Genomic DNA, 27,694 nt, shown 5'->3' with positions numbered 1-27,694 from the left:
CTGAAGTTGGATGTTCAACAAGCTGGGCCACCTAGTGTCCCTAAATATGTAAAAGTTTTGATACTGCCCCACATAACATTGATCTTAAATTTATTTAATGTTTTTTTTTTCTTTCAGATTGGATACCTTCTGTTGTTTTTAAGTTCTTTGAATCTTTCTTCTTTCAACTCCAGTATGCTATCAAGCCCATTCAGTGAGGTTTTTTGCATTTCAGATATTGCATTTTTGAGTTCTAGAGCTTTCATTTGGTTCTAACAATTCCTCATTTTGTTTTGAGATTTCTCATGTACGCATTTATTATGACAAAATTTTCTTTTACTTCTTTGCACATAGTTGTAATAGTTGCTTTAAAATCCTTTTCCACCAGGGGCGCCTGGCTGGCTGTCAGTAGACCATGCAACTCTTGATGTTAGGGTTGTGAGGTGGAGCCCCACGTTGGGGGTAGAGGAAAAAAAAATCCTTTTCAGATAATGTCTGAATCATTTCAGACATTGTCTTTCTCTTGATTATAGATCACATCTTTCTGTTTCTTCATGGTTCTAATAATCTTTTTTTTTTCTGGACATTGATGAAAGATACATTATATAGAGACATTATTCTACTATTTTCTTCAAAAGCACATTGATTTTATCAGGCAGTTACTTGGCAGAACTCAGATTCTCAACTCCGTGTCTTCTTTAACAAGAATATGCTAAAATACCTATTTCTTTTTTCACCTTAACTGGGCTGTTTGTTTGAGTCAGTCTTGAGATTCATAATTAAGGGATTAGCCAGAGATTTTTGCAGTTAATTTACAGGGTTTGGGCTTCCCTTTCTGTAGCTCTTTTTTTTCCTGAGGTTTCCCCCTTGTCGCTTTTCACTTGCTGTGATTTCCCCCAGGGTCCTCTGATTCTTCACTTACCTCTCAGTCCCATCTGGGATCTTAGACAAAAAGCCATAAAAATGGGAGCCTAACCCAGTATTTCTCTGTCATTTAATGGAGTCAACTCTTTCCTATTTTCTGCATGGCTTCAGTTGTTCTACAGTGCCTTGGGGTTGTTGTTTGATTATATTTGTCCAGAGTTTACAAGGTTATCTTGTGGGGTGGATCTGGTAGAAGCTACCTCACCATTAATTGAACCAGAACTTCTTGCATAACCTTTTTTAGATGTGGTAAAAAGAAATATAAAATTTGCCCTTTCAACCTTTTTTACACATATAATTCATGAACATTAATTGCCTTTACAGTGTTGTGCATCATTTACCACTATCTGTTTTTACTCTTTTTTACCCAAACAGAAACATTATGCATGTTAAACAATAAATCCCATTTTCTGAACCCTTGGTAGCCTCTATTCTATTTTCTGTCTCTCTGTATTTGCTTATTTCCTATAAGTAGAATCCTAAAATGTTCTTTTGTGTCTTGCTTATTTCACTTGCCATAATATTTTCAAGGTTTGTCCATGTTGTAGAATTACCACAGCTTCATTCCTTTTTAAGGATAAATATTATTTCATTATATATCTAGATCACATTTTGTTTATCCATTCATCTCATAATGGACACTTGGTTGTTTCCATATATTACCTATTGTGAATGATGCTGCTATCAACAGAGGTGTAGAAGTATCTGAATTCAAGCTTTTATTTATTTTGAGTATATGAGTGGAATTGCTGGATCATATGGTAACTCTTTAACCTTGTGAGACCTGTCATATTGTTTTCCACAGTGGCTATACCATTTTGTATTCCCATTAGCAATGTCCAAGTGTTCCATTTTCTTCAGGTTCTTGCTGACACAACAGGGCTTTGATTTGCATTTCCCTTATGTTGAGTATCTTTTAGTGTGCTTGCAGACCATTTATATATCATCGTTGGAGAAATGTTCTACTTAAGTCTTTGACTACTTTTTAAATTAGGTTGTTGTCTTTTTGTTGGTGAGTTGTATGAGTTTTTTATATAGTCTTGGTGTTTTTATCAATGATATAGTTTGTGAATACTTTCTCCTATTCTGTAGTTTTTCATTTTCTTAATAATGTTTTCTGGTGCACAGAAGCTTTTAATTTTATCAAAGCTCAGTTTATTTTGTTGCTCATATTTTGGGGGTCCTATTTAAAAGTCCATAGACAACCCAAGGTCATGAATATCTAAGAGTTTTATGATTTTGTTTTTTATATTTGGGTCTGAAATTTCATGGATTTTTCTGTTAATTTTTGTGTATGATGGGAAGACAGGGATCTAGTTTTCCCCGAACTTTCCCCTCATTGAGTGAACTTGACACTCTTGTTGAAAATCAGTTGGCCATATGTGTAAAGCTTATTTAATGTAGCTTTGTCAGTTTTGAAGTTGAATGCTGTGAATGCTCCAGATTTGTTCTTTTTTATGATTGTTTTGGCTATTCATGGCCTCTAACATTTCCATGTGAAGTTGAGTGTCAATTTTCCCATTTCTACAAATGAATAACTTTCTAAAATTCACTTTTCTTTAGATTCTATTTTGGACATTCCTCCATGCTGATACATACACATTTAGTTCATCTGCTATTAATGGGTTATAAAGTAGTACCTGAAATTCCAGTCCAAGATGGTGAGGCACTAAGACCTTACCTCCAACCTAGACATACCAAATCTACAACTATTTATAGACCAATTACTCCTGGAGCAAAAAAAAAAAAAAAAAAAAAAAAGGGATGACTGAACAGTTTCTATACAATTTCCTTCTCTTTTGCTGTTCGCTATGTGGTAACAAAGGGAACCAAAGGCTGTAGTGCCAGCCACTGACAGCTCAGAACCTGGAGTGTGCTTCCAATTCTGTGACTCCCTTTCTTTCATCCCTCCCCTACCTGCACTTTGCCTCTGTCTCAGAAATAAATAAAGGACAACTAGAATGTAAAAGAATGAGCCCTAGAACCTTGCCAAATGGCAGGAGAGCTATTGGTGAGCACCAGACTTCATGCTCCCTCTCCATTTTGAAAGTAAAGTATAGATCAGAGCAGAGGCTGGGTACCCTGGCAGGTCTGCTGCCTCAGTGAGCTGCCCGCCATCTAGCACACACCAGTGCCAGCTGCCCTGGGGCACAGTAAAAAAAAAAAAAAAAAAAAGGCTGCCATTTAAAGAACTATAAGAAAACCAAAACTGGAGGTATCACAAGTCTAGACTTTAAAACAATATGGTATTGACATAAAAATAGAAACATAAATCAATGGAACAGGAAACCCAGAAGTGAACCCCTGATTATATGGTTAACTAATTGTTGACAAAGGAGAAATGAGTTTGCAATAGGAAAATTTCTTCAACAACTGGTGTGAGGAAAACTGGACAGCCACATGCAAAAGAATGAAACTTGGACCACTTTCTTTCACCATACACAAAAATGAACTGAAGACGGATTAAAGATCTAAATGTAAGACCTGGAACCATAAAACTCCTTGAAGATAACACAGTAATTTCTCTAACATTGGCTGTAGCAACATTTTTCTAGATATGTCTCCTGAGGCAAAGGAAATAAAATAAGCTACTGGGATTATAGCAAAATAAAAAACTTTTACACAGTAAAGGAAACAATCCACAAAACAAAAAGCAACCTACTGAATGGGAGAAGATATTTGCAAATAATATACCTGAAAAAAGACTTGTATCCAAAATATGTAAAGAACTGATAAAACTCAACACCCAAGTAATCAATTAAAAAGTGGGCAGAACACATGAGCAGACATTCCTGCAAGGAGGACATCCAGATGGCCAACAGACACATGAAAAGATGCTCAGCATCACTCATCATCAGGGAACTACAAATCAAAACTACAATGAGATATTTGGTCACACCTGTCAGAATGGCTAAAATAAAAAACACAAGAAATAACAAGTGTTGGCGAGGATCTGAAGAAAAAGGAACACTCTTGCACTGTTGGTAGGAATGCAACTGGTGTAGCTATTGCGGAAAACAGTATGGCGCCCCCTCAAAAAGTTAAAAATCGAAATATCTGCAGTCCCACTATTGGGTATTTACCCCAGAAATACAAAAACACTAATTCAAAGGAATATGTGCACTCCTATGTTTGTTGAATTATTTATAATAGCCAAACTATGGAAGCAACGCAAGTGTCCATCAATACTAAGTGGATAGAGTATAGTATATATATACAGTGGAATATTACTCAGCCAGAAAAAAAGAATAAAATCTCTCCATTTGTAACAGTATGGATAAGGCTACAGAAAATAATGCTATGTGAAATAAGTTAGACAATAAGAGATAGACAAGACAATAAGAGACAGACAAATAAGAAAGACAATACCATATGATTTCACTTGTGTGGAATTTAAGAGACAAAACAAGTGAGCAAAGATGTGGGGGCAAAGACAGACAAATCAGGAAACAGATTTTTAACTATAGGGAACAAACTCATGGTTACCAGAGGGAAGGTAGGTAGGAGAATGGTGAAGTAAGTGAAGAAGATTAAAGAGTACACTTATTATGGGAAATAAAAGCAAAGAAAAATGTAAGGAGAAACTATAATAGATCCAAACAAGAAGAAAATTGCTGAAGTTCTCCCGAGGTAAGAGGGACTAGCAAGAGCCATGTTTGTTTTCCTTCCACCTTGATACCATGCACAGGAGAAAGGTCTGTGTACCTTAAGCTGACCTATCACCCCGGTGAACCCCAGGACCCTAGCCTACACCAGCCCTAGCCATCCCATCAACCCAGCCTCAGAGCAACATAAACCAGGATGCTCATGGTCAGCTCTTCCTGCAGTTACAGCCATTGTGCCAAGGTGACACAGGTGGAAAACACCCTGGAACACTCTAGGCCTGTACCACTTTGGGTCCAGAGGGCTTGCTAGGGCACTCCTAGCTCGGAGTGCTTCTGGACTTCCCAGCCCCCACTTGCTGCACTGAGCACCCAGGGACCCACCCAGTGTGCCCCACCTTGGCTCTAGCCACCACCTACATGACCAGCCCCTGGCCTACCAGGACACCCCTGTTTTCTTTCACTTTAGCTGTCCTGCCACGGTACCCTGTGCACAGGGAGCTTTGGGACTCCCAGCCCGCGTCAGCCAAAGTCATCAGGCATACATAGCTTCCATTGGGGATGATCATACACAAGACCATTTCTTCAGGTTTGGGAGAATTTTAATTCATGTAAACAAACCACAAATATCAAGCAAAATGAGACAGAGGAATATGCTCCAAATGAAATGGAGAGAAGCAATATGTCTGATAGAATTTAATGATCATAAAGATGGACTGGAGAGTGGAATAACTCAGTAAGAACTTCAACAAAGAGAAAATACTAAGAAGAACCAATCAGAGTTGAATACAGTAACTGAAATGAAAAATACACTAGAGGAAATCAACAGATTCATGGATGCAGAGGAAATGTTGCAGAAGATAAGGTAATGGAAAGCACCCAAGCTGAACAGCAAAAAGAACTGTAAAAAAGGATAAGGATAGATCAAAGGATGTCTTGGACAATATCAGGTGCAGGTTCACATTATAGAGATCCCAGAAGGAAAAAGGGGGAAGAAACAGGCAATCACAGAGAGTTCCAAACAAGATAAACCCAGAGAGGTCCATATTACTTGACACACGATAACTGAAATGTCAAGTGTTAAAGATAGAGAATTTTAAAGCAGCAACAGAGAAGCAAAAGGTATATACAAGTGAAACCCCATAAAACCTCTGCTTATTTTTTCAGCAGAAACTTTGTATCATGTCACTCCCTTTGGGCCTGCAAAGAGCTGAAAGGAAAAAACCCTACAAGCAAGAATAATCTATCTGGCAAGGAGAGAGAGAAAGAGCTTCCCCCCAAAAAGCTAAACTAAACCAACCTTACAAGAAATGTTAGAGGGACTTCTTTAAGTAGGGGAAAAAAAAAAAAAAAAAAAAGGTCCTAATTGCAAGTAGGGAAATTATGAATAAAAAGATGTACAGTATAACAACATTTACATGAACTGGGGAGGTGAGAGTAAAAAAGTTCTTTCAGAATGTGTTTGAACCTAAGTGGCCACCATTTTAATATAGATTGCTTTATACTTGGGATGTTATATATAAATGTCATGGTATCCACAAACTAAATAGTTATAAGAGAAACACACAGAAAATAAAGAGAAAAGAAGCCAAGCAGATCGCCACAGAAAGTCACCAATCACAAGGGAAAAGAGCAAGAGAAGAAATGAACAGAGAACTACAAAAGCAACCAGAAAACAGTTTAACAAAATGACAATAAATACATACCTATCAATCATTACTTCAAATGTGAATGGTCTAAATGCTCCACTCAAAAGACATTAGATGACTGAATGGATTAAAAAAAAAAAAAAAAAAAAACAAGACCTATCTGTATGCTGTCTACAAGAGACTCACTTCAGAGCTAAAGACACATAGGCTGAAAGTGAAAGAATGGAAAAAGACATTCCATGTAAAAGGGAAGAAAAAAACTGGGGTAGCAATACTCATATCAGATAAAATAGATTTTAAAACAAAGACTGTAACAAGAGACAAAGGTACCATGTAACGATAGAAGGATCATCCAGTGAGAAGACCCAGCCATTATAAATACACACCCAACATTGGAAACATAAATACAATAAAGCAAATAACAAGAGTTATAAAGAGAGAAATTGAGAATAATACAATAATAGTAGGGGACTTTAGCACCCCACTTACATCAGTGGCTGGATCATTCAGGCAGAAAATTAATAAGGAAACAGTAGCTTTGCATTCAAGACCAGAGGGACTTTTATATACAACATTCTATCCAAAACAACAGAATGTATATTCTTTTCAAGTGGACATGGAATATTCTCCAGGATAATTTACATGTTAGGCCATAAAACAAGTCTCAAAAATTTTCAGAAGCTTGAAATCATATCGTGCATCTTTTCTGACCACAAGGGTATGAAACTAGAAATCAGTCACAAGAAAAAACTGGAAGAAACACAAACACATAGAGACAAAACAACATGCTACTAAACAGCCAGTGAGTCAACAAAGAAATCAAGAGGAAATTTAAAAAATACATGGAGACAAATGAAAATGAGAGCACAACAGTCCAAAATCTTTGAGATGCAATGAAAGCAATTTAAGAGGGAAATTTATAGTCATACAGGCCTACCTCAAGAAACAAGAAAAATCTAAAGGAACTTAACCATACAGCGATGGTAGCAAGAAAAAGAACAGATAAAACCCAAACCTAGTAGAAGGAAGGAAATAGAGCAGAAATAGATCAAATAGAGGTTTAAAAAACAATGGAAAAAATCAGTGAAACCAAGAGCTGATTCTTGAAAAGATACGTATCTGAACAAACCTTAGTGTATTTGTCCTTTCTCCTACTGAAAAGTGCAATGAGATTGTTTCCAAATTTAGCTTTAACGAGTAACACCACACTTCTTATGCTACTCATTCACAGGTTTGAAAGTTTCTTTAGGACCATAGTTCTCAACCTGGGTCAGTTTTGCCTTCCAGGGAACATTTGGCAATGTTTGGAGACATACCTCCCCTCAGTCTTTATACTAAAAAATGCTACTGGAATCGGGTAGAGACTAGAGATACTGCTAAAACATCCTACCTACAGTGCAAGAACAGACTCCCATCCACCCCACTACAAAGTATTGTCCAAATTAGCCAATTTGTTAATACTGTGAAGGTTGAGAAACACTGCTCTAAGGCATATACTTAGAGGTGGGATTGATAAAGCTTGGGGTATGTGCAAGTTTTTTCAGTTATTATATGAAATAGAGTTCTGTAAAACATGAAGAAAATATTTTCAGTACAGGTAAAGCTTTGGAGTGTTTTGGATTGGTTTCTTTGGTGATGATAGCAATCTAGCAGTTATAAGCAATTTAATTATCTTAAATCAGAGGTAGTGGCATTATATAGCGTTAACTACATTATCTACCCACCCAGAAGGTGCATATAATCTTTTAATGTCATGAACTAAAATACATTGTTACCATCTGATTAAAATATAGAGTAAAAGTCTGCTTTAAAAAGGTATCGTTTGTGTGAGATAATAGTAGCTGGACTATTTAGGCTGAAGATGCTAATTGAATGAAAGAAAAATTAGAGCATGAAAAATGTAGAATTTTTTTCCTGACGAAGATTATTATTAAATACAGAAAAGTTAAAGGTTTGAAAGCTTTCTCTCTAGTATGATTTTAAATTTTTTTTAATGTTTACTTTTGAGGGAGAGAGAGAGTGCGAGCGAGAGAGGGAGGGAGACACAGAATCGGAAGCAGGCTCCAGGCTCCGAGCTGTCAGCACAGCCTGACACGGGGCTTGAACTCACAGACTATGAGATCATGACCCAAGCGGAAGTTGGATGCTCAATTGAGCCACCCAGGTGCCCTTATCTCTAGTGTGATTTAAATTAATGTTTTGGGATGCCTGGGTAGTTCAGTAGGTTCAGCATCTGACTCTCGATTTTGCCTCAGGTCATGATCTCATGGTTCATGGGTTTGAGCATAGTGTGAGGCCCTGCACTGATTCTCTCTCTCCCTCTTCCTCTATCTTTGCCCCTCCCCCTCTCAGAAATAAACATTTAAAAAAATTAGTGTTTTAATTGAGAGCAAGGAAATTAGCAATGAATTTTGCAACCCACTTTTAAGTCTTTAAGACTCACTTTTGAAAATTTGATAGCCCCAGATTTCAAAGCTATAAGTCTGAAGAGTTATAGCCCAGAACTATCTGCATTGCTTGTGTGAATACAATGTAGTGTATGACTTTTGGGTGGTCTCTGCATGTTCTTGAAATCTATCTATGGGCCACTCCCAGTCCCCAGATTTCCAGGTTAAGAACTTTGCTAAAAATCTATGAATACTCTTAAAGTGCTAAAAATAAGATATGTTTGAAATTATCTTTGAGTAGTAAAGACATCTATATTGCTTGCATCTTCATTGATGGAGTAAAATAGCTGACTTGGAATTAGAATTTTTCAAGTCCTCTAACATTAAAAGAGTGAATATGTGTCTTAATTTTATATCTATAACCTTCATTTTTCTTGGTCTTTTGTTAGGTATATGCAGCAGTACTATGGCAACAAACTAATGAAAACCAACAAAATTCAGCAGAAAGAGTATGTTTTGGAGCTGCCCTACCGGAAGAAAAACTTAATGACTTTCGTGATGAACAGATTGGACAGCTGCAGGAGCTGATGCAAGAAGCTACTAAACCTAACAGACAATTTAGTGTCACTGAATCTAGGAAACCAGAATTTTAGTCTATACAATAAAGCTTCAGCATTTTAAGTTCAGAACCCCTTATTTTAACTCCTAGGGTTTCTAAAAATGTATTTTTCAGCTTTTAGGCTTTGGAATGCCTACTGTTCATAAAATATTCTTTAATTTGGGGATCTTATTAATGCTGTCTACAATCTGTAGGTCAATGTGACTAGTAGACAAACTTCATATGATTGAGGTAACAGTACTTGCTGGATGGGACTTGATTTTTTGACTAAACAAGAAAGAATGACTCAAAAATGGACAGAGTTGTCCATTTTTTAAAAAATTTCATGCTGTTCTTGTTCAAGCATTAGCCTTATGGCTTTGGCTTCAACAGACAAGTATGTTATGAAAACGACAGATGTGGAATTCCAGCAAGGTTATTATTTACCTACATGGACTGTCATCCTGTAAGTTTCTTCATTTCTGTCTTAATAATACATGTATAGATAATTCATGTAAATATGCCTTCTCCCTGAGTCATTGTTTATATACAATGAAAGGTTAAAAAGAAGTTTTAAGAGTCAGTATTATACATTGTGCAGTGTTTATTAATAACAAGTGACCCCTTAAATTATGTAATTTGTAGTTACCTTTAGAATCTCATTTATTGCCTCACTGTTGGGGAGATAAAAACACTTTCATAAATTTGTATTGTTATAAACGGAAAAAATCAAGTGGTAATCCCATTCACGTGTTTTAAATGTTTAATTTTTTAGAAATTACACATTGTGGGGCACCTGGGTGGCTCAGTCAGTTAAGCATCCAACTTCGGCTCAGGTCATGGGTTCCCACAGTTCATGGGTTCAGGCTTTGCATCGGACTCTGTGCCTCCCTCTCTCTCTCTCTCTTTCTGCCCCTCCCTTACTTACACTCTGTCTCTCAAAAATAAACAACAAAATAAATGTTTAAAAATAAAATAAAAATTACACACTTGTAAGTTTAGGTATGTATGTCTACTTTGAGATTCAGAAGTGATCATTTTTCAGATACTATTGTGTTTATTCAACTATTTAAAAATTGATTCATACTTACTCTCTCTTGCTGGGTTGGGCTTTTTCTTTGTGTATGGCTGCCAGACTCCTCAGTCCTTTTTAATATTCCTCACTGAGTCAATCTGGAGGTTGATGCTGGTCTTTTACCGAAAGATAGGTGGTCAGTCAGTAATCAATCTAGGCTCCAGGAATACAAGAAATTAATAAGATAAAAGCTCTTGCCCTCCAAGGAGTTTAAAATCTAGCTATGCATTTAGGAACCATTTCATCATGAACAAATATATCACATCCTCAAACTCTTTACAATATTTTCGCCTTCCTAGTTTATAGAAATCTGTGTTTTGTGAAGTGGGAGCTATGGATCCTTTTACATACACAGTAATGTATGGTCCACTCCTGTTGTCTCTTTCAACCTATCACTGGGCCACCCTCATATAAGAATCCTCTTTAACTTTTAGTGTTTTCTAATTATACTTCCCTATTCATTTTCTTAGGCAACTGGCTCATACTTCTCCATCTCAAGTTTTGCTATCATTTTGGTTACCTTAACACTATAATCCATATGGCTGACATATCTAGTAACTATTTGTTCTCTGATGCATTATTCACCACCCATAGAAAATTTTTTTGGGAAATCACAGCCATATTTATTGGACATCATACAAATTACTAGCTTGAGGTATTTCACAGTTTTACTACTGTATTGCACCATTCATTTTGGTGACATATCTTTGAGAAGCTGTGCTTTTAGTGATTACTGTGATAAAAGTATCACACAAAAATCAGTATGTAAATACTCAATATTATTACAGAGTTTAAAAAGCTGCATTGTGTCTTGCAGGTGCTAAATTTTTAGACCATAAAAACTTACTAAATTGTTGGGCTGTGTAATAAACTAGAGTTTGTTTGTTTTTGTTAGTTTTGCTGTAGGTATGCTGTGTAAATACCGAGACACTAAGTGTATAAACTGAGAAAGTCTGGGAAGCACTGCAAGAAACAGTGTTAACTGTGAACTCATTAGTGTTCTGACCATCAGTTTGTTCAGTGTTGTTCCTTCACTGTCTTCATTCCTATCTCAGTGTGCCCTCCTTTCTGTGATCTTTCACTTCCTTCAGCCACTTAGCAAATACCCTCAATGTCATTGTAACCTTTTTCTTTAACCTCTTCTAATGCTCAAGTGTAGCCACTCACTTGCCAAAATCAGTAGGCTACTAATCAGTGCAAGACTGATATGTTATCTTGAGTCTTGATAGTATTAACTATTCCTCACAGCTTTTAAATCACTCCTGCTTGGATGATATGATACTGTATATAGAAAACTGTAAGGACTCCACCAAAAAATTATGAGAGCTGATAAGTGAATTCAGTAAAGTTTCAGGATATAAAATCAATGTACAGAAATCTATTGCATTTCTGTACACTAATAATGAAGCAGCAGAAAGAGAAATTAAGCAATCCCTGTCAAAAAAAAACAAACAGAAACAAAACACTAGCATTCTTCACAGAGCTAGAACAACAATCCTAAAATTTGTATGGAACCAGAAAAGACCCCAAACAGACAAAGCAGTCTTGAAAAAGAAAACAAGCTGGAGGCATCACAATCCCAGACTTCAGGCTGTATTACAAAACTGTAATCATTAAGACAGTATGGTACTGGCACAAAAACAGATCAACGGAACAGAATAAAGAACCCAGAAAAGGACCCACAAACATATGGCCAACTAATCTTTGACAAAGCAGGAAAGAATATCCAACAGAAACAAGACAGTCTCTTCAGTAAGTTGTGTTGGGAAAACTGGACAGCAATATGCAGAAAAATGAACCTGGGTCACTTTCTTACACAATACACAAAATAAACTCAAAATGGATGAAAAGACCTAAATGTGAGACAGGAAGCCATCCAAATCCTACAGGAGAAAGCAGGCAAAAATCTCTTTGGACTTAGCTGCAGCAACTTCTTAACTCAGCACATCTCCAGAGGCAAGGGAGACAAAAGCAAAAATGAACTGCTGGGACCTCATCAAAATAAAAAGCTTCTGCACAGCGAAGAAAACAATCAGCAAAACTAAAGGGCAACCAATGAAATGGGAGAAGATATTTGCAAACAACATATCAGATAAAGAGTTAGTATCCAAAATCTATAAAGAACTTCTGAAACTCCGCACCCAAAACACAAATAATCCAGTGAAGAAATAGGCAAAAGACACGAATAGACACTTCTCCAAAGAAGACATCCAGATGGCCAATTGACACATGAAAAAGTGCTTAACATCACTCATCATCAGGGTGAAATTAGAAATTTCACCCTGTTAAAAAAGAAATTAACAATCCCACCTACAACTGCACCAAAAACTATTAAAATACTTAGGAATAAGCCTACGCAAAGAGGTGAAAGACCTGTACTCTGAAAACTATAAAATACTGATAAAAGTAATTGAAGATGACACAAAGACATGCAAAAACATTTCATGCTCAGATTGGAATATTGTTAAAATGCCCATACTACCCAAAGCAAGCTATAGGTTTAATTCAATCTTTATCAAAATATCAACAGCATTTTTCATAGAATTAAAAAAATCCTCAGATTTGTAATGTAAGACAGAAGACTCTGAATAGCCAAAGCAATCTTGAAAAACAAAACCATAGATATCACAATTCTAGACTTCAAGTGGTATTACATAGCTATAGTAATCAAAACCATATGCAAGGAGGTGAAAGACGTGTACTCTGGCACAAAAATAAGACACAGATCAATGCAACAGAAAACCCAGAAGAAACCCCATGATCATATTGTCAATCTACAACAAAGGAGGAAAGAATATGCAGTGGGAAAAAGATAGTCTTTTCAACAGCTGGTGGGAGGAAACTGTACAGCTACATGCAAAAGACAGGTACATGAAACTGGACCACTTTCTTACTCCATACACAACAATAAACAAAATGGATTAAAGACCAATATGTAAGACCTGAAGCCATAAAAATCTTTTAAGGCGAGCACAGGCAGTAATTTCTGACATTGGCTGTAGCAACATATTCCTAGATGTGTCTCTTGAGGTAAGGGAAACAAAGGCAAGAATAAACAATTGAGACTACATTTTTTTTAAAAAACCCCAACTTCTGCACAGTGAAGGGAATAACAAAACTAACAGGCATCCTACTGAATGGGAGAAACTATTTGCAAATGAAATATCTGATAAAGGGCTAGGATCTAAATGTATAAAGAACTGATAAAACTCAACTCCCCCAAAATGAATAATCCAGTTATAAAATGGGCAGAAGACCTGAACAGACATTCCTCCAAGAGGACATCCAGATGGCAAACAGACACATGAAAAGATGCTTAACATCACTGATCATCAGGAAAATCAGAACTACAATGAGATATTATGATCCTATGATCATGATACAGTAATCCCACTACTGGGTATTTACACTCCCTCCATACAAAAACACTAATTCAAAGGGATACATGCACCCCTGTGTTTATTCCAGCACTGTTTACAACAGCCAAACTGAAGCAGCCAAAGGGTCCATTGATAGATGAATGATAAAGATGTAGTTGTTATACACACAGGAATATTATGCAGCCATAAAAAGGAATGCAATCTTGCCTCTTGCAACAACATAGGTGGAGCTAGAGAGTGATGAGGAAGCATAAGCTGACAGGTTGCAACTCCCCACCCCCCACCAGGTGGGATATGTGAGATATTCCTTGGGCTCTCCTGGCTGCCCAAGAACAAAGAGATGGGGAAAATCAAATGGTTAACAGATAGAGACCATAGTCCTGCAGGACCTAAGTTTCCATCGCCCTCCATAGTGATGTGGGAAACAAAGGCAGAAAGAAATGGCAGATAGAACTAAAGTTCCTTATAACTTGCAGCCCATTGGCAAATATTTGAGGCTGGCGAAGTAAAACATTTCTCCAGGATCGCCTACTGTTTTAATGCTAATACTTTGCTAGAAGGAAAAACAACCCTAGCTTGACAATAGCTAGGCCTCCAGTATCCTGTGAGTCTTCTTTAGCGTATGAAAATCCCACTGGAAACGTCCCCTGGACTTTACCTCCCCCAACTCCATAGTAGAAAATCAATCTCTCCTCATGGTCCTGGGGCAGCACTTCCTGTCCTGTCCTGTCCCCTTGCTTCAATAAAATCACCTTTTAGCACCACAGACTTCTTCAAGAATTCTTTCTTGGTCGTTGGCTCCAGACCCCGCAAGTCCCACTATCACCCCCAAAAACCTTATCAGAGAGTACAATGCTATGCAAATAAGGAAGACAAATACCATATGATTTCACTTCTATGTAGCATTTAAGAAAGAAAACAAAAGAGCAAAGGAAAAAACCCCACAAAGACTCAACTATGGAGAATAAACTGATTGCTACTAGAGGAGAGGTGAGTGTGGGGATGGGTAAAATAGATGATAGGGATTAAAGAGTACACTTCCGATGAGCACTGAGTAATATATAGAGTTGTTGAATCACTATATTGTACACCTGAAATAATCTTACATGTTAACTGTACTGAAATGTAAAAACTTAATAAGCCACTCCTGCTTGGTTTGTGTACTGCCTAACTTTCCTTTATAGCTGTAATTTTTCTTACTTTTTTTTTGTTGTTGTTGTTAATAATGCTGTTCTCAGGGCGCCTGGGTGGCTCAGTCGGTTAAACATCTGACTTCAGCTCAGGTTCATATCTCACAGTTTGTGAGTTCGAGTCCCGCATCTGGCTCTGTGCTGGCAGCTCAGAGCCTGGAGCCTACTTTGGATTCTGTGTCTCCCTCTCTCTCTGCCCCACCCCCGCTCACTTTCTGTCTCTCTTAAAAATAAATAAACATTAAAATAATGGTGTTCTCTGAGATTTTATCTTTAGGACTCTTTACACATCCATTGCTACAAATATTAACTGTGCTCTTACATCTGTAACACCAACCTAAATCTCATTTTTGAACTTCAGATCTCTATTTGAAATCCGAGTTGGCATTTCCAACTTATTTAAAAACAAACTTACTTTCAGGGATCATGGATGGCTCAGTAGGTTTAATGTTCAGCTCCTGGTTTCAGCTTAGGTCATGGTCTCTTGCTTCATGAGATCATACCCCACGTTGGGTTCGGCACTGTCAGTGCTTGGGATTTCTGCCTCACCCCCACCTCCACCTGTGTCCTTCCCCTGCGCACATGCTCTCTGTTTCAAAAATAAACATTTAAAAGAAAACAAACTTTCTTCCCTTATCAGTGAATGAACATTAATAAATAACTAGTTTACCACTTCAAAATTCTGTAATTCAGCCTAGATTTCACCATTTCTCTAGTGGCCTCCTCCTCATTATTCAGCAATTCTGACAGCTGGCACCATTTTTCTTGCTCTCCTTTAGCTAGCTAGCAGCATATTTGCAGAAACCAATTCTAACACTGTCAATCTTGTTAGCGCCACTTGCCCCACACCAGCAATTCACTGAGGATCCACCACACCCAACCTTCCCAGCCTGGCAGCAACCTCTCCAAAGCAGCTTCCCCGCCCCCGCCACACCCAGTGGGCAGCTACAGTCGGGAGCCATGTTCTCCCCGAGCAACTGGCATGCCGCCACACCCGGCACGCAGCCCCACTGGGGAGACAAGCACCGCTCTAAAGTGCCTCCTGCTCCAGGGAGGGGAGAGCTAGCCCCACCAATCTGTACATGCAGTAGGTACAGCTGGACCTCTCCCTGAGCTGTGCCAGGAGCTAGCCTTCCTCCCCATCGGCAAGCCGGAAGTTGATGCAGTTGGACCCCTCAGTCAGCCACGCCAGGGTAAGCCCTGCCCACAAGTACATGAACAGCAGTCATAGCTTGTTACTAACAGCTGGGCTGAAGGCCAGCCTTGTCCACTGCCACCTGCAGCAGTCTAGGCCCAGCCACAATAGGAAGGCACACACAGCCGATACAGAGGACACCCCTGGAATGCGTGGCTCTGGTGAACAGGGTGGGATTGCAAGCCTGGATGCCTCAGGATGGTTTCTACATGAGATTACTGCTTTCAAGACCAGGAGATGTAGCTGATCTACCTAATATGTAGTGACAAACACAGTAAGTCAGACACAGTGAGGATAAAGAGGAATGTAACCCAAACGAAATAACAAGACAAAACTCTAGAAAAAGATGATGAATGGAGATGTCTACCTGATAAAGAGTCCAAAGTAATGGTCATAAAGATACTCAGTGAACTTAAGAGTAGATGAATTCTATGAGAACTTCAACAAAGAGGACATATTAAAATGAACAAGTCAGAGTTTGAAAATACAATAACTGGGGCGTCTGAGTGGCTCAGTAAGTTAAGTATCAGACTTTGGCTCAGGTCATAATCTCACGGCTCGTGAGTTCAAGCCCTGCTTTGGGACTATGTGCTGACAGCTCAGAGCCTGGAGCCTGCTTCATATTCTGTGTCTCCCTCTCTCTCTCTGACCCTCCCCCACTTGTGCTGTCTCTCTCTCTCTTTCTGTCTCTCTCTCAAAAGTAAATAAACATTAAAAAGTTTTTTTAAATAAAAATACAACTGAAATTAAGAAGATGCCAGAGGGAATCAACAGCACATTAGAGGACAAAGAATGGATCACTAGTCTGTAAGACAGGATAGTGGAAAGCAACCACACTGAGCAGCAAAATAATAAGTAAGTAACTACAAGACACAAACATACATACATATACACATACATATATACATACAAATGAGTACAGGTTAAGGAACCTCTACAACTGCATCAAGTGTAATAATATATGCATTACAGACACCCCACAAGGAGAAGAAAAAGAGAAAGGGGCAGAAAACTTATCTGAAGAAATAACAGTCAAAAAAGCTTCCCTTTTTTGAGAAAAAGGGAAGGATAGACATTTATGTCTAGGAAGCAAAAAGAATCCCAAGCTAGATGAACCCATGGTGGTCCACAACAAGGCACATAACAATTAAATTGGCAAAATTAAAGATAAAGAGAGAATCTTAAAAACAGCAAGAGAAAAGCAAACAGTTAAATATAAGGGGAACCCCATTTGTCAGCAGAAACTTTGCAGACCAGAGGGAAGTGCTGAAAGAGAAAAACTTGCAATCAAGAATACTCTACCCAGCAAGATTATCATTAAGAATTAAAGAAGAGGGGCCGCCTGGGTGGCTCAGTCAGTTAAGCATCCAACTTCGGCTCAGGTCATGATCTCACCGTTCGAGAGTTCCAGCCCCATGGCGGGCTCTGTGCTGACAGCCAGCTTGGAACCTGGAGCCTGCTTCAGATTCTGTCTCTGTCTCTGTCTCTGTCTCTGTCTCTGTCTCTGTCTCTCTCAGAAATTAATAAAACATGAAAAAAAATTTAAAAAGAAGAATTGAAGAAGAGATAGAGTTTCCAGGACAAGCAAAAGTTTAAGAAGTTCATCACCACTAAACTGGCTTTAAACAAAATGGTAAAGAACCGTCTTTAAGAGGAAAGTAAAAGGCTGTAACAAGAAGCAAGAAAATTAAGAAAGGAAAAGTTTTTACTGTAAAAGTAGACTTACAGTAAATGTAGTAGATCAATCAGTTATAAAGCTAGCCTGAAAGTTAAAACACAAAAATAGAAAATCAATTTCATCTATAAAAATCAGGGAATATACAAAATAAAAAGATGTAATGCATGACATCATCTGCATAAAAAGTAGAAGGGGGAGTAAAAATGTAGTGCTTTCAGAATGTGTTCCAACTTGAGCAGCCATCGACTTAATATGGGCTGCTATAACATGGGAGGTTTTGCATAAACTTCCTGATAGCAGACTAAAACCTATAATTGATACACAAAAAAATAAGGAGAAAGGGGAAGCCAAGCACAACACTAAGTAGTCATCAAATCAAAAGAGAAGAGAGCAAAAGAAGAAAGAGAAAATCTACAAAAACAACCAGAAAATTGTTAACAAAATGGCAAACACCTATTAGAAATTAAAATGTAAATGTTCTAAATGCACTAAAAGACATAGGATGATTGGTTAAAAAAACAAGACCTGTCTATATGCTGCCTACAAGAGACTCATTTAGAGCTGAAGACACATAAGGATTGAGAGTGAAAGGATAGAAAAAGATACTCCACACAAAAGCAAAGAAAACAAAAACAAAAACAATCCACAAAAACAAAAGGCTGAGGTAGCAATAATTATGTTAGAAAAAATGGACTTTAAAGCCGAGACTATAATAAGAGACAAAGAAGGGCACCACGTAATGATAAAACGATCATCCAACAGCAGGATCTAACCATCATAAATATGCACACAAAATAAGAGCACCTAAATATATAAAGCAAATACTTAAAGACATCAAGGGACAAATTGAGAACAATACAATTATAGTAGAGGACTTCAACACCCTACTTACGTCAATGGATACATCATGCAGACAGAAGTCAGTAAGAAAACAATGGCTTTGAATGCTTTGTTACACTAGATGGACTTAACCAATATACACAGAATATTCCTCCCCCAAACCAGCAGAATACCTCTTTGTAAGGGCACGTGGGACATTTTGGAGGACAGAGCACATGTTAGGCCACAAAACAAATCTCAGTAAATTTTAGAAGACTGAAATCATATGCATTTTTTCCCAACCACCATGGTGTATAACTAAAAATAAATTTCAAGGGGAAAACTGGAAAAAATAAAAATACATGGAGGCTAAACAATATTCTATAAAACAACCAATGGTCAATGAAGAAAACAAGGAGAATATAAAAAATAACCGTAGACAAAGGAAAATGGAAACACAACAGTCCAAAAACTTTTGGACACAATAAAAGTGGTTTTAGAAGGAAGTTTATAGTAATACAGGCCTACCTCAAGAAAGAAAAATCTCAAATAAACAATCTTACCTTACACCTAAAGGAACTAGAAAAAGTAAAAGAAACAAAGCCCAAAGTTAGAAGGAAGGAAATTATAAAGATCATAGTGGCTATCAATGACAGATTAACAAAATCAATAGAAAGGATAAATGAAACCAAAAGCTGGTTCTTTGAAAAGATCAACAAATTGATAAACATTTGCTAGAGTCATTAAGAAAAAAGAGAGGACTCAAATAAAATGAAAAATAAAAGGGAGGTTACAACAGAAACCACAAAAATACAACTGATTATAAGAGACCACTACAAAAAGTAAAAAAACAATGATATGCCAACAAAATGAACAATCTAGAAGAAATGGATAAATTCCTAAAAATATACAGTCTTCCAAAACTAAATCAGGAAAAAATAGCAAACCCAAATAGATCAACTACCAGTAACAAAATTGAATCAATCAACTCCCAAGAAACAAAAGGCCAGGACCAAATAGCTTTTCTGGTAAATTTTACCTTAAAGAAGGGTTAATACATAACCTCAAATTATTCCAAAAATAGAAGTGATAGGAATGCTTCCAAATTCATTCTAAGAGGTCAGGATTACCCTGACACCCAAGCCAGACAAAAATACTACCCACCCCCCCAAATTACAGACCAATATCCCAGATGAACACAGATGTAATAATCCTCAACAAAATATTAGCAAACCAATTGAAAAATACATTAAGAGGATCATTCACCATGATAAAGTGGGATTTATTTCAGGAATGCAGGATAGTTGAATATCCACAAATCAATCAACATAATATATCACACGGACAAAAGGAAGGATAAAAATCATATTATTTCAATAGATGCAGAAAAAGCATGTGACAAAATTCAACATTTATTCATGATAAAATTCTCAACAAAGCGGGTTTAGAGGGAACATACGTCAACATAATAAAGGCCATGTATAAAAAATCCATAGCTAACATCATACTCAATGGTGAAAAGCTGAAAGCTTTTCTTCTAAGAGCAGGATCAAAATAAGGATGTCCATTCTCACCACTTTTAGTCAATATAGAACTAAAAGTCCCAGACAGGGGACTTTTTGGGCAAGAAAAAAAAAGTCATCCATTTTATATATAGAAATCCCTAAGGATGCCAACAAAAACTATTAGAACTACTAAATGAACTAAAAAATGAATAAAAGCTGCAGGATACAAAATCCATAGACAGAAATCTGTTGCATTTCTATACACTAAAAATGAGCTAGCAGAAGTGAAATTAAGAAACCAATCCCATTTACAATCACATCAGAAAAAATAAAATACCTTGAAATAAATTTAACCAAGGAGGTGAAAGACCTGTATTCTGAAGACTGTAAGACATTGATTAAATAAACTAAACACAACACAAATAAATGAAATAAATAAGTAGAAAGATACATACTACCCAAAGTAATCTACAGATTCAATGTAATCCCTATCAACATATCAATATTTTTCACAGAACTAGAATAATATGTATAATGGAATATTATTCAGCCATATAAAAGAATGAAATCTTGCCATTTGCAATGAAGTGGATGGAGCTAGAATGTATTATGCTAAGTGAAATAAGTCAATTAGAGAAAGACAAATACCATATGATTTCACTCATATGTGAAATATAAGAAACAAAACATGAACATATGGGAAGAATGGGGGAAACAGAGAGGAGAGGGAAACAAACCACAAGAGACTCTTAATAATAGACAACAAACTGAGGATTGACAGAGGGAGGCTGGGGGGGTGAGCTAGATGGGTGATGGGCATTAAGGAGGGCACTTGTTATGATGAGCTGTGGGTGTTGAATGGAAGTGATGAATCTCTACAGTCCACTCCTGAAACCAATATTGAACTGTATGTTAACTAACCACCATTTAAATAAATAAATAAATAAGAGAAATTCTAATAGATCCTAAAATATATGTGGAACTGAACACTAGTGAAATACTTGATAATCTTACAGGCTGTAGTAGAAACAGAAGTTGCAGAAGAGTGATAGCTTTAAATGTGTCTAGCAGAAAGAAAGACTGAATATTAACAAGAAGCATCTAGCATCTATTTAATAAATTAGAGAGCACAAAATAGCCTCAAATGAAATAAAGATTATAGCAGAAAGTAACAAATCAAAAGTTTATTCTTTGAGAAAAACTTTTTTCAGTGACAAATAAATCTCTGGCAAAGCAGATTAAGAGAAAGAGAGGAGTGATACCAGATGTGAAAAAGAGGACATAACCATTTCTTTTGTGACATTAAATAGATATGGCATTTTGAACAACTCAAAGCCAATACATTTGTAACATAGAAGAAATGGGCTAATTTTTAGAAATATGTAATTTACCAAAATAGACCCCAACAAATGGTTCTATAGCTTTTAAATTAATTGTGTCAATATTTATAGAAAGAAAATTCCAGGCCTGAACACCTTTTTTGGTAAGTATAGACAAATACTCAGGAAATACATAATTCTTTGGTGAATACTGCCAAATATTCAAGGACCTAAACAAGCTTTTCCAAAGAAGAGAAAGAGAGGGATAATTTGTGACCTCTGAGACCACTGAATAACTGACACCAAACGATGCTACAAGAAACGGAAATTACAGGCCATTTTCACTTATGATATAGATGCACAATTGTAAACTACGCATTAGTAAAACAAATATAGCAAAGGACGACTCATTATGACTTGGTCAGGTTTATTTTAGAAATACAAAGTTGTTTTTACATTTAAAAATATGATCCACCACATAATCGAGTATAAGGAGATTTAAGTGTGATCATCTCATTAGATGCATAAAAACATTTGCTGGGTGCCAGGGTGGCTCTGTCAGTTAAGCGACCAACTCTCGATTTTGGCTCAGGTCATTTCTTGCAGTTTTGGAGTTCAAGGCCTGCATCCAGCTCTAGGCTGAAGTGCAGAGCCTGCCTGGGATTCTCTCCCTCTCTCTGCCCTTCCCCTGCTCCGTCTCTCTCTCTCTCTCAAAATAAGTAAACTTTTTAAAAAGGCGTTTGCCAAGCATTCAACATCTATTCATGATAAAAATGCTCTTAACAAACAAGATACAAAGGGCACTTTGTCAATCCAATTAAAGTGTTTCTGCCAAACATCTGCAGAAAACATAAATGATGAATCCTTGAAAGCTTTCTCTTTGAGATTAGGAAAAAGACAAGAATGTGTGTCATCACTGCTTTTCAAGGCAAAACTGTTATGTTGGAGACAATATTAATATATATGTTGAACATCAAAAGATATTACAAATAATTAAAATGAGTAAGAATTTAACAAGTTTGTTGGATGCCAAAATTGCTATACAAAAATCAATTGCATTTCTATATAGCAGCAACAGAAAGTGGAAAATTATTAAAATATTATCAAAATAATACCAACAATTATTAAACACTTACATAGCCATTTCACAAAAGATGTTCAAAACTCTATATAGAAAATTCTGAAATTTAACTTATAGACTCTGAAGAGGTGGCATTCTCTTGCTCACTTTGTTACATTTGTATAAAGTTCTGATTGCCAGGTTCTCAAGTAATAAGTGACAGGCAGAATTCTTTAAAATATTAAAGTTCCTTTTTCCTAAGGCTAAATCCTGAGTACATTATTAAATTCACTAATATCCTGATGGCTAGCAGATCAACATCTTCACGTTTGGCATACTTCATTTTTTTAAATTTCATTAAAGATTTATTTAGAAATATACAGTAAATTTTGTAAACTTGCATCATGTTTATGAATAAAGAAACATTAAAAAAGTGGTACTCCATGCTCAAAGATTAGAAGATTTTGAATCGTAAACCTCATAATTATTCCCAAATGCTTTATAGTTTCAATGCAATCTTCATCAAAATTCCAATTTTTTTTTAAGATTTAGTTATTTTGAGAGAGAGAGAACAAGTGAGCGAGAATGGGAGAGGGGCAGAGAGAGAAGGAGAGAGAGAATCGCAAGCAGGGTCCACATTGGCAGCACAAAGCCCTATGTGGGGCACGATCTCACAAACCATGAGATCATAACCGGAGCCAAAACCAAGAGTCAGATCCTTAACTGACTAAGCCACCCAGGAGCCCCCAAATGGTTTTATAATTGAAAAGCATGTTTTAAAATGTATATGGAAGTGCATAGGACCAAGAATAGCCAATGCACTGTCTAAAAGGAAGAACGTAACAGAACTTACCCTGCCTGCCAGATGTTGAAATACATTATAACTATAGTTATGAAGATAATGCAGTATTTTATTATATGGAGGCTTAGCTTATGGCAATGGTGGTGCCATCCTAAAGGGTGGAAAGGCCTGCTTTTCAACAAATGGCTGTGGGACATTGAGCAGGGAAAATTTCTTTGGGACCTAAAATTGGTTGTAGGTTTCTTAAAGATCAAAATCTTGAAGACAAAATTACAACACTATAAGAACACAATATAAAGAATATTGAAGAGGATTTTTTAAAGATACAACCAGCTCTAGCTATAAAGGAAAAAAGTGAACATATCTAAACAAGTTACTTTTTTCCATCAAAAGCAATAAAGAGTGCAAATGTAAACCTCAGAGTATGAAGAGACTGTTGCATCACAGATAATGCTCAAAGAAATAGTATACAGAACATCTCAAGAACTCTATATAGCAATAAGAAAGTTATAAAATACAATAGAAAATGGGGGAAATCCTTGAACAAGAAATTCACAAATACGAAAATTCAAGAGAGAAATGCAAGTATAAATCACAATGAGGTTGCATCACACAAGTGTTAGATTGACTAAACTAAGGAGGCTGACAATAACAGGTATTGAGACAGATTGGAAGTAATGGAAACTCTCTTATCCTGCTAATGAGAGTTTAAATTAGTATAACTTCTTTGGAAAACAGGTCGACATTCTCTAACAAATTTGAAGATGTTTATATTGTATAAATACACTGCATTATGATGTAGTGGTTGAGTACACACTCTGCTTGCCATGCACATGGATTTGAATCCAATCTTTTTACTTCTATGACCTTGAGCATGTGACTTAATAAATAAAAAGAGTAAGACTTTTTCTCTCTTATCTCTTGCTCCAAGAACTAAGTTTTGCCCTCAAGGGATTTATTTTGTGAGGATTACATGAGTTAATCTATCTGAAATGCTCAGAACAATATCCAGAACCTAATAAATAATATAAAGTGTTTTCTACCTTTGTTATTGCTATTACTGTTATTAATATTATTTTACAACCCACAAAACACTCCAACATATGTACACTAGATCGTCTTGTGCATTTGTAGATTAGGTTACTATACAAGAATGCTCATATAAGAATTATTTTAGCAGCCCCAAACTAGAAACAAACCCAGTGTCCCTCAAATAGTGAATGGATAAAATGTTATGGTATAAACATACAGCAATGAATAGTGAATGGATAAAATGTTATGGTATAAACATACAGCAATGAAACTGAATGAACTATAGCTCTTCATAACTATAATACCAATGGAAAGAAATAAGTCAAATCCAAACATGCATAGCATGAATCCATTGGTACCAAGTTCAAAACCAGGCACAGTGAAACAATACTGTAACGGATACTGATATTGGTGGTAAAACTATAAAGAAAAGCAGGAAAATAATAGTCACAAAAATTAGGATGGTTCCCTCTAGCAGAGTGAAAAAGGTTAGGAATGGGAATGGATACATCGGGTCTTTAGGGATCCTGGGTGACAATGTTTTATATTTTGATTGGGTAAGGTTTATTTGAATGTTTACCATTATTCTTGACCTCTCTGCCCCTAACATATGGCATATTGGGCCTTGTTTAAAAAAAACAACAACAGAGCATTTCACTACTAACTATGATGTTAGATTTTACAGAATACATCTGGTGCCCACCCTAATTATTCAATAAAGAAAATAATCATTTTATTTTAGTAAGGCTCAACCACAGGTTTCCTTTCATCTAATATGAGTAGCTTCCCTCTTTCTTTTAGCATAATCCAACTCTCTACAGTTTCAATTTTTTCATAACATTTCTATAAATGTGTTCGAGACATAAGGCAGGAACACACTGGTTTGAGAAGGAAAATAAAGATAAGGGTTATGTTTGTATTTGCACTTCTTGCTTTCATTTTTTTAAAGCTCTTTACTTTTTAGACTTTGGCACTATTTTATGTTGATGTGTTTCAAGTAAACTTAGTTTTGCAGTAAACACTTGAAGATTGTTTGCATTTTCTCTTTGGTCTTTAATTTGTTCTTTAGTAAGAGCTCTGATAGAGAAAAGATTATGGGACCTTTGTAATGTCAACTAGATTCATCTACAACTATTGAATTTGAAGGGGTTGATAAGTTTAGTCTAACCACATTTTTTACCTTTTCATTTTTAGAATTTATTTGATCAAGAAATGCATCTTAACTCTCAAGATTAGTGGGTTTGAAACACAGATCTACTTATTTCAACTAGTTTTGTGCCTTGAATACCTCTAATTCTGATAGAAACATGTAGAAATGCTGGCTCAATTAGCAATCATTGTGGGCTTTAATATATGTATAATTTCTATATAAACTTTAAGACTGTACTATTTTGGCAAAGAAATAATGGAGTTCAATGCTAAATATCTGAAATAGCACACCCTTTTCAGGGTTTCAAAACATTTCAGTGTAAAAGTTGATAGGAGATGAATGTTAAATAATTGTTTCTGGGCAACTTTAAAATAATAACGATCTGCAAAGTCATGTTATACCCAGATCGCAGTATCCTCAACGACCAGAGACCACCGGGGAGACTGAGTCATGCATGCAAAGGCAAAAGGCTTTATTATGGGCTCGAGCTCGGGCTCACAGACTTTACCCGCACAGTGGATCCGTGCTGAGAGCCCCAAGCAAAGGCAGAGTAGGGTTTTTATGGGGTTTGTGACGGGGCAGTTACAGAAGTTGTGGCATGGGAACAGTGATCCAATCATAATTATTCAACATCATTGACAGCGGGTTTAACCATACACATTGTCTAGAGTATTCGTTACTTTTGGCGGGATCCAATTACAACGTTTAGAATCCCTTTAAATTCAACCAATCACAGAGCGAGCCTAGGGTCTTGTTCGGCGACTAACGGGTTAACTTTAACATTAGGTTGAACAGGGTCCTATCTATAGTTTCTATCTATAGTCCTCTCCCTTAACAATGTGGAGGGTGGTCGCTGGCCTTTCCTGATTGGGTGTTGCAAGGGTGGTTTCTCCTGCCTTGGGCAATGTGTCACTGCCTGATAGTTTCAGGGAAGCTGAAACTTAGGCCTTCTAGTTTAGAGGGGAATCTTAAAATCTGTCATGGAGTCAGTTTGGTTTAGACGTTTAGACTTGTGTCCTTATAGTCACAGGCTATCTACTGAATGCTGCCCCTCACACTAGATGACTAAAAAGAGAAACAAGCACCAAGATATAAGAATAGTAAAAATGTAAATTTAAAATGGATATTACAATGAACCTGTAACACAAGCTCACTCAATAGCCATGTGATTTTTAAATGGTTAAAAAAAAGATTATGTTAAAAACATTTGAATGGACTAGATTTATATTAGTTGATATTTTACACCACCTTCTCTAAAGTAGGGAGGAGATGTGAATTTGATCTCAAGGCTTCATGAAGCATGTGAGGGTCCTCTTATGTCTTCTAGAGACAAAGAAACATCTCACATCATTTAACTGTTGCCCCAATCTGGCTTTCTAAAAAGAATGCAATTTCCATAAGTGTAGGGATTTTGTCTTATTCATTACCGTTTCACAGGATTTATTTATTATTAAAAATTTTTAAACGTTTATTTATTTTGGGGAGAGAGAGAGAGAGAGACAAAGAGAGTGTACAAGCGACGGGGCGGGGGTGAGAGCACAGAGAGAGAGGGAGACACAGAATCTGAAGCAGGCTCAAGGCTCTGAGCTGTCAGCACAGGGCCCGATGTGATGTGAGGAGGCTCGAATCCACCAACCATGTTATCATGACCTGAGCCGAAGGTGGATGCTGAACCGACTGAGCCACCCAGGTGCCCTATGTTTCATCAGAATTTAGAACAGCACCAACCACATTGCAAGAATTCAGTAAACATTTGTTGAATAAAATAATAACAGGTAAAAATAGTGCCTCAGTCAAGATCTATTCTGGAAACCAAAATCACAATTAATTTGAATATAGAAGGCTTAATGTAAAAAAGTATTAGGGGCGCCTGGGTGGCTCAGTCGGTTGAGTGTCTGACTTCGGCTCAGGTCATGATCTCACGGTTTGTGGGTTCGAGCCCCGCGTCGGGCTCTGTGCTGACAGCTAGCTCAGAGCCTGGAGCCTGTCTTCAGATACTGTGTCTCCTTCTCTCTCTGACCCTCCCCTGCTCACACTGTCTCTCTCTGACTCTCAAAAATAAAAAATAAAAACTAATAAATTAAAAAAAAATATTAAACACAATCGCAAAGTAACTGAAAAGATCTAAGGAAAACTCTACAGGAAACACTAGGGCTGATGGAGAGTATCCAAGGAAAGACTGAGTTGGAATGGGGGGCCCTCCCCAAGGTTGGTATTCAGAACTCATTGGAAAAGGTATGGTTGTAGCTGCTGGGACAGCAGAGATGCCTGTTGTTTATCCTAGGCTAGGAGTAGTCTATTTGCTGGGAAGCAGGAAGCTCCCCTCTGGTGGGTGTGCTGAGGCCGGTAG

General features: G+C 36.9%; 1 protein-coding gene across 1 annotated transcript in view; it reads left to right on the top strand.

The window, feature by feature from the left end:
• Positions 1-9,884, top strand: part of SDHAF3 (succinate dehydrogenase complex assembly factor 3) — a 67,829-nt gene extending 57,945 nt beyond the window's left edge. Inside the window, exon 2 of the mRNA XM_039236265.1 lies at positions 8,991-9,884. Within this exon, the coding sequence (XP_039092196.1) occupies positions 8,991-9,194 (204 nt within the window). The 3' untranslated portion in view covers positions 9,195-9,884. The remainder of the gene's footprint in view (positions 1-8,990) is intronic.
• Positions 9,885-27,694: the final 17,810 nt, after the last annotated feature.

This window comes from Hyaena hyaena, unplaced genomic scaffold (assembly GCF_003009895.1).
Source record: "Hyaena hyaena isolate Hyena2069 unplaced genomic scaffold, ASM300989v1 scaffold_109, whole genome shotgun sequence".
Taxonomy (NCBI): Eukaryota; Metazoa; Chordata; class Mammalia; order Carnivora; family Hyaenidae; genus Hyaena; species Hyaena hyaena.
Note: the sequence above shows the minus strand (reverse complement) of the source record. Positions and strands in the feature narration are given on the sequence as shown.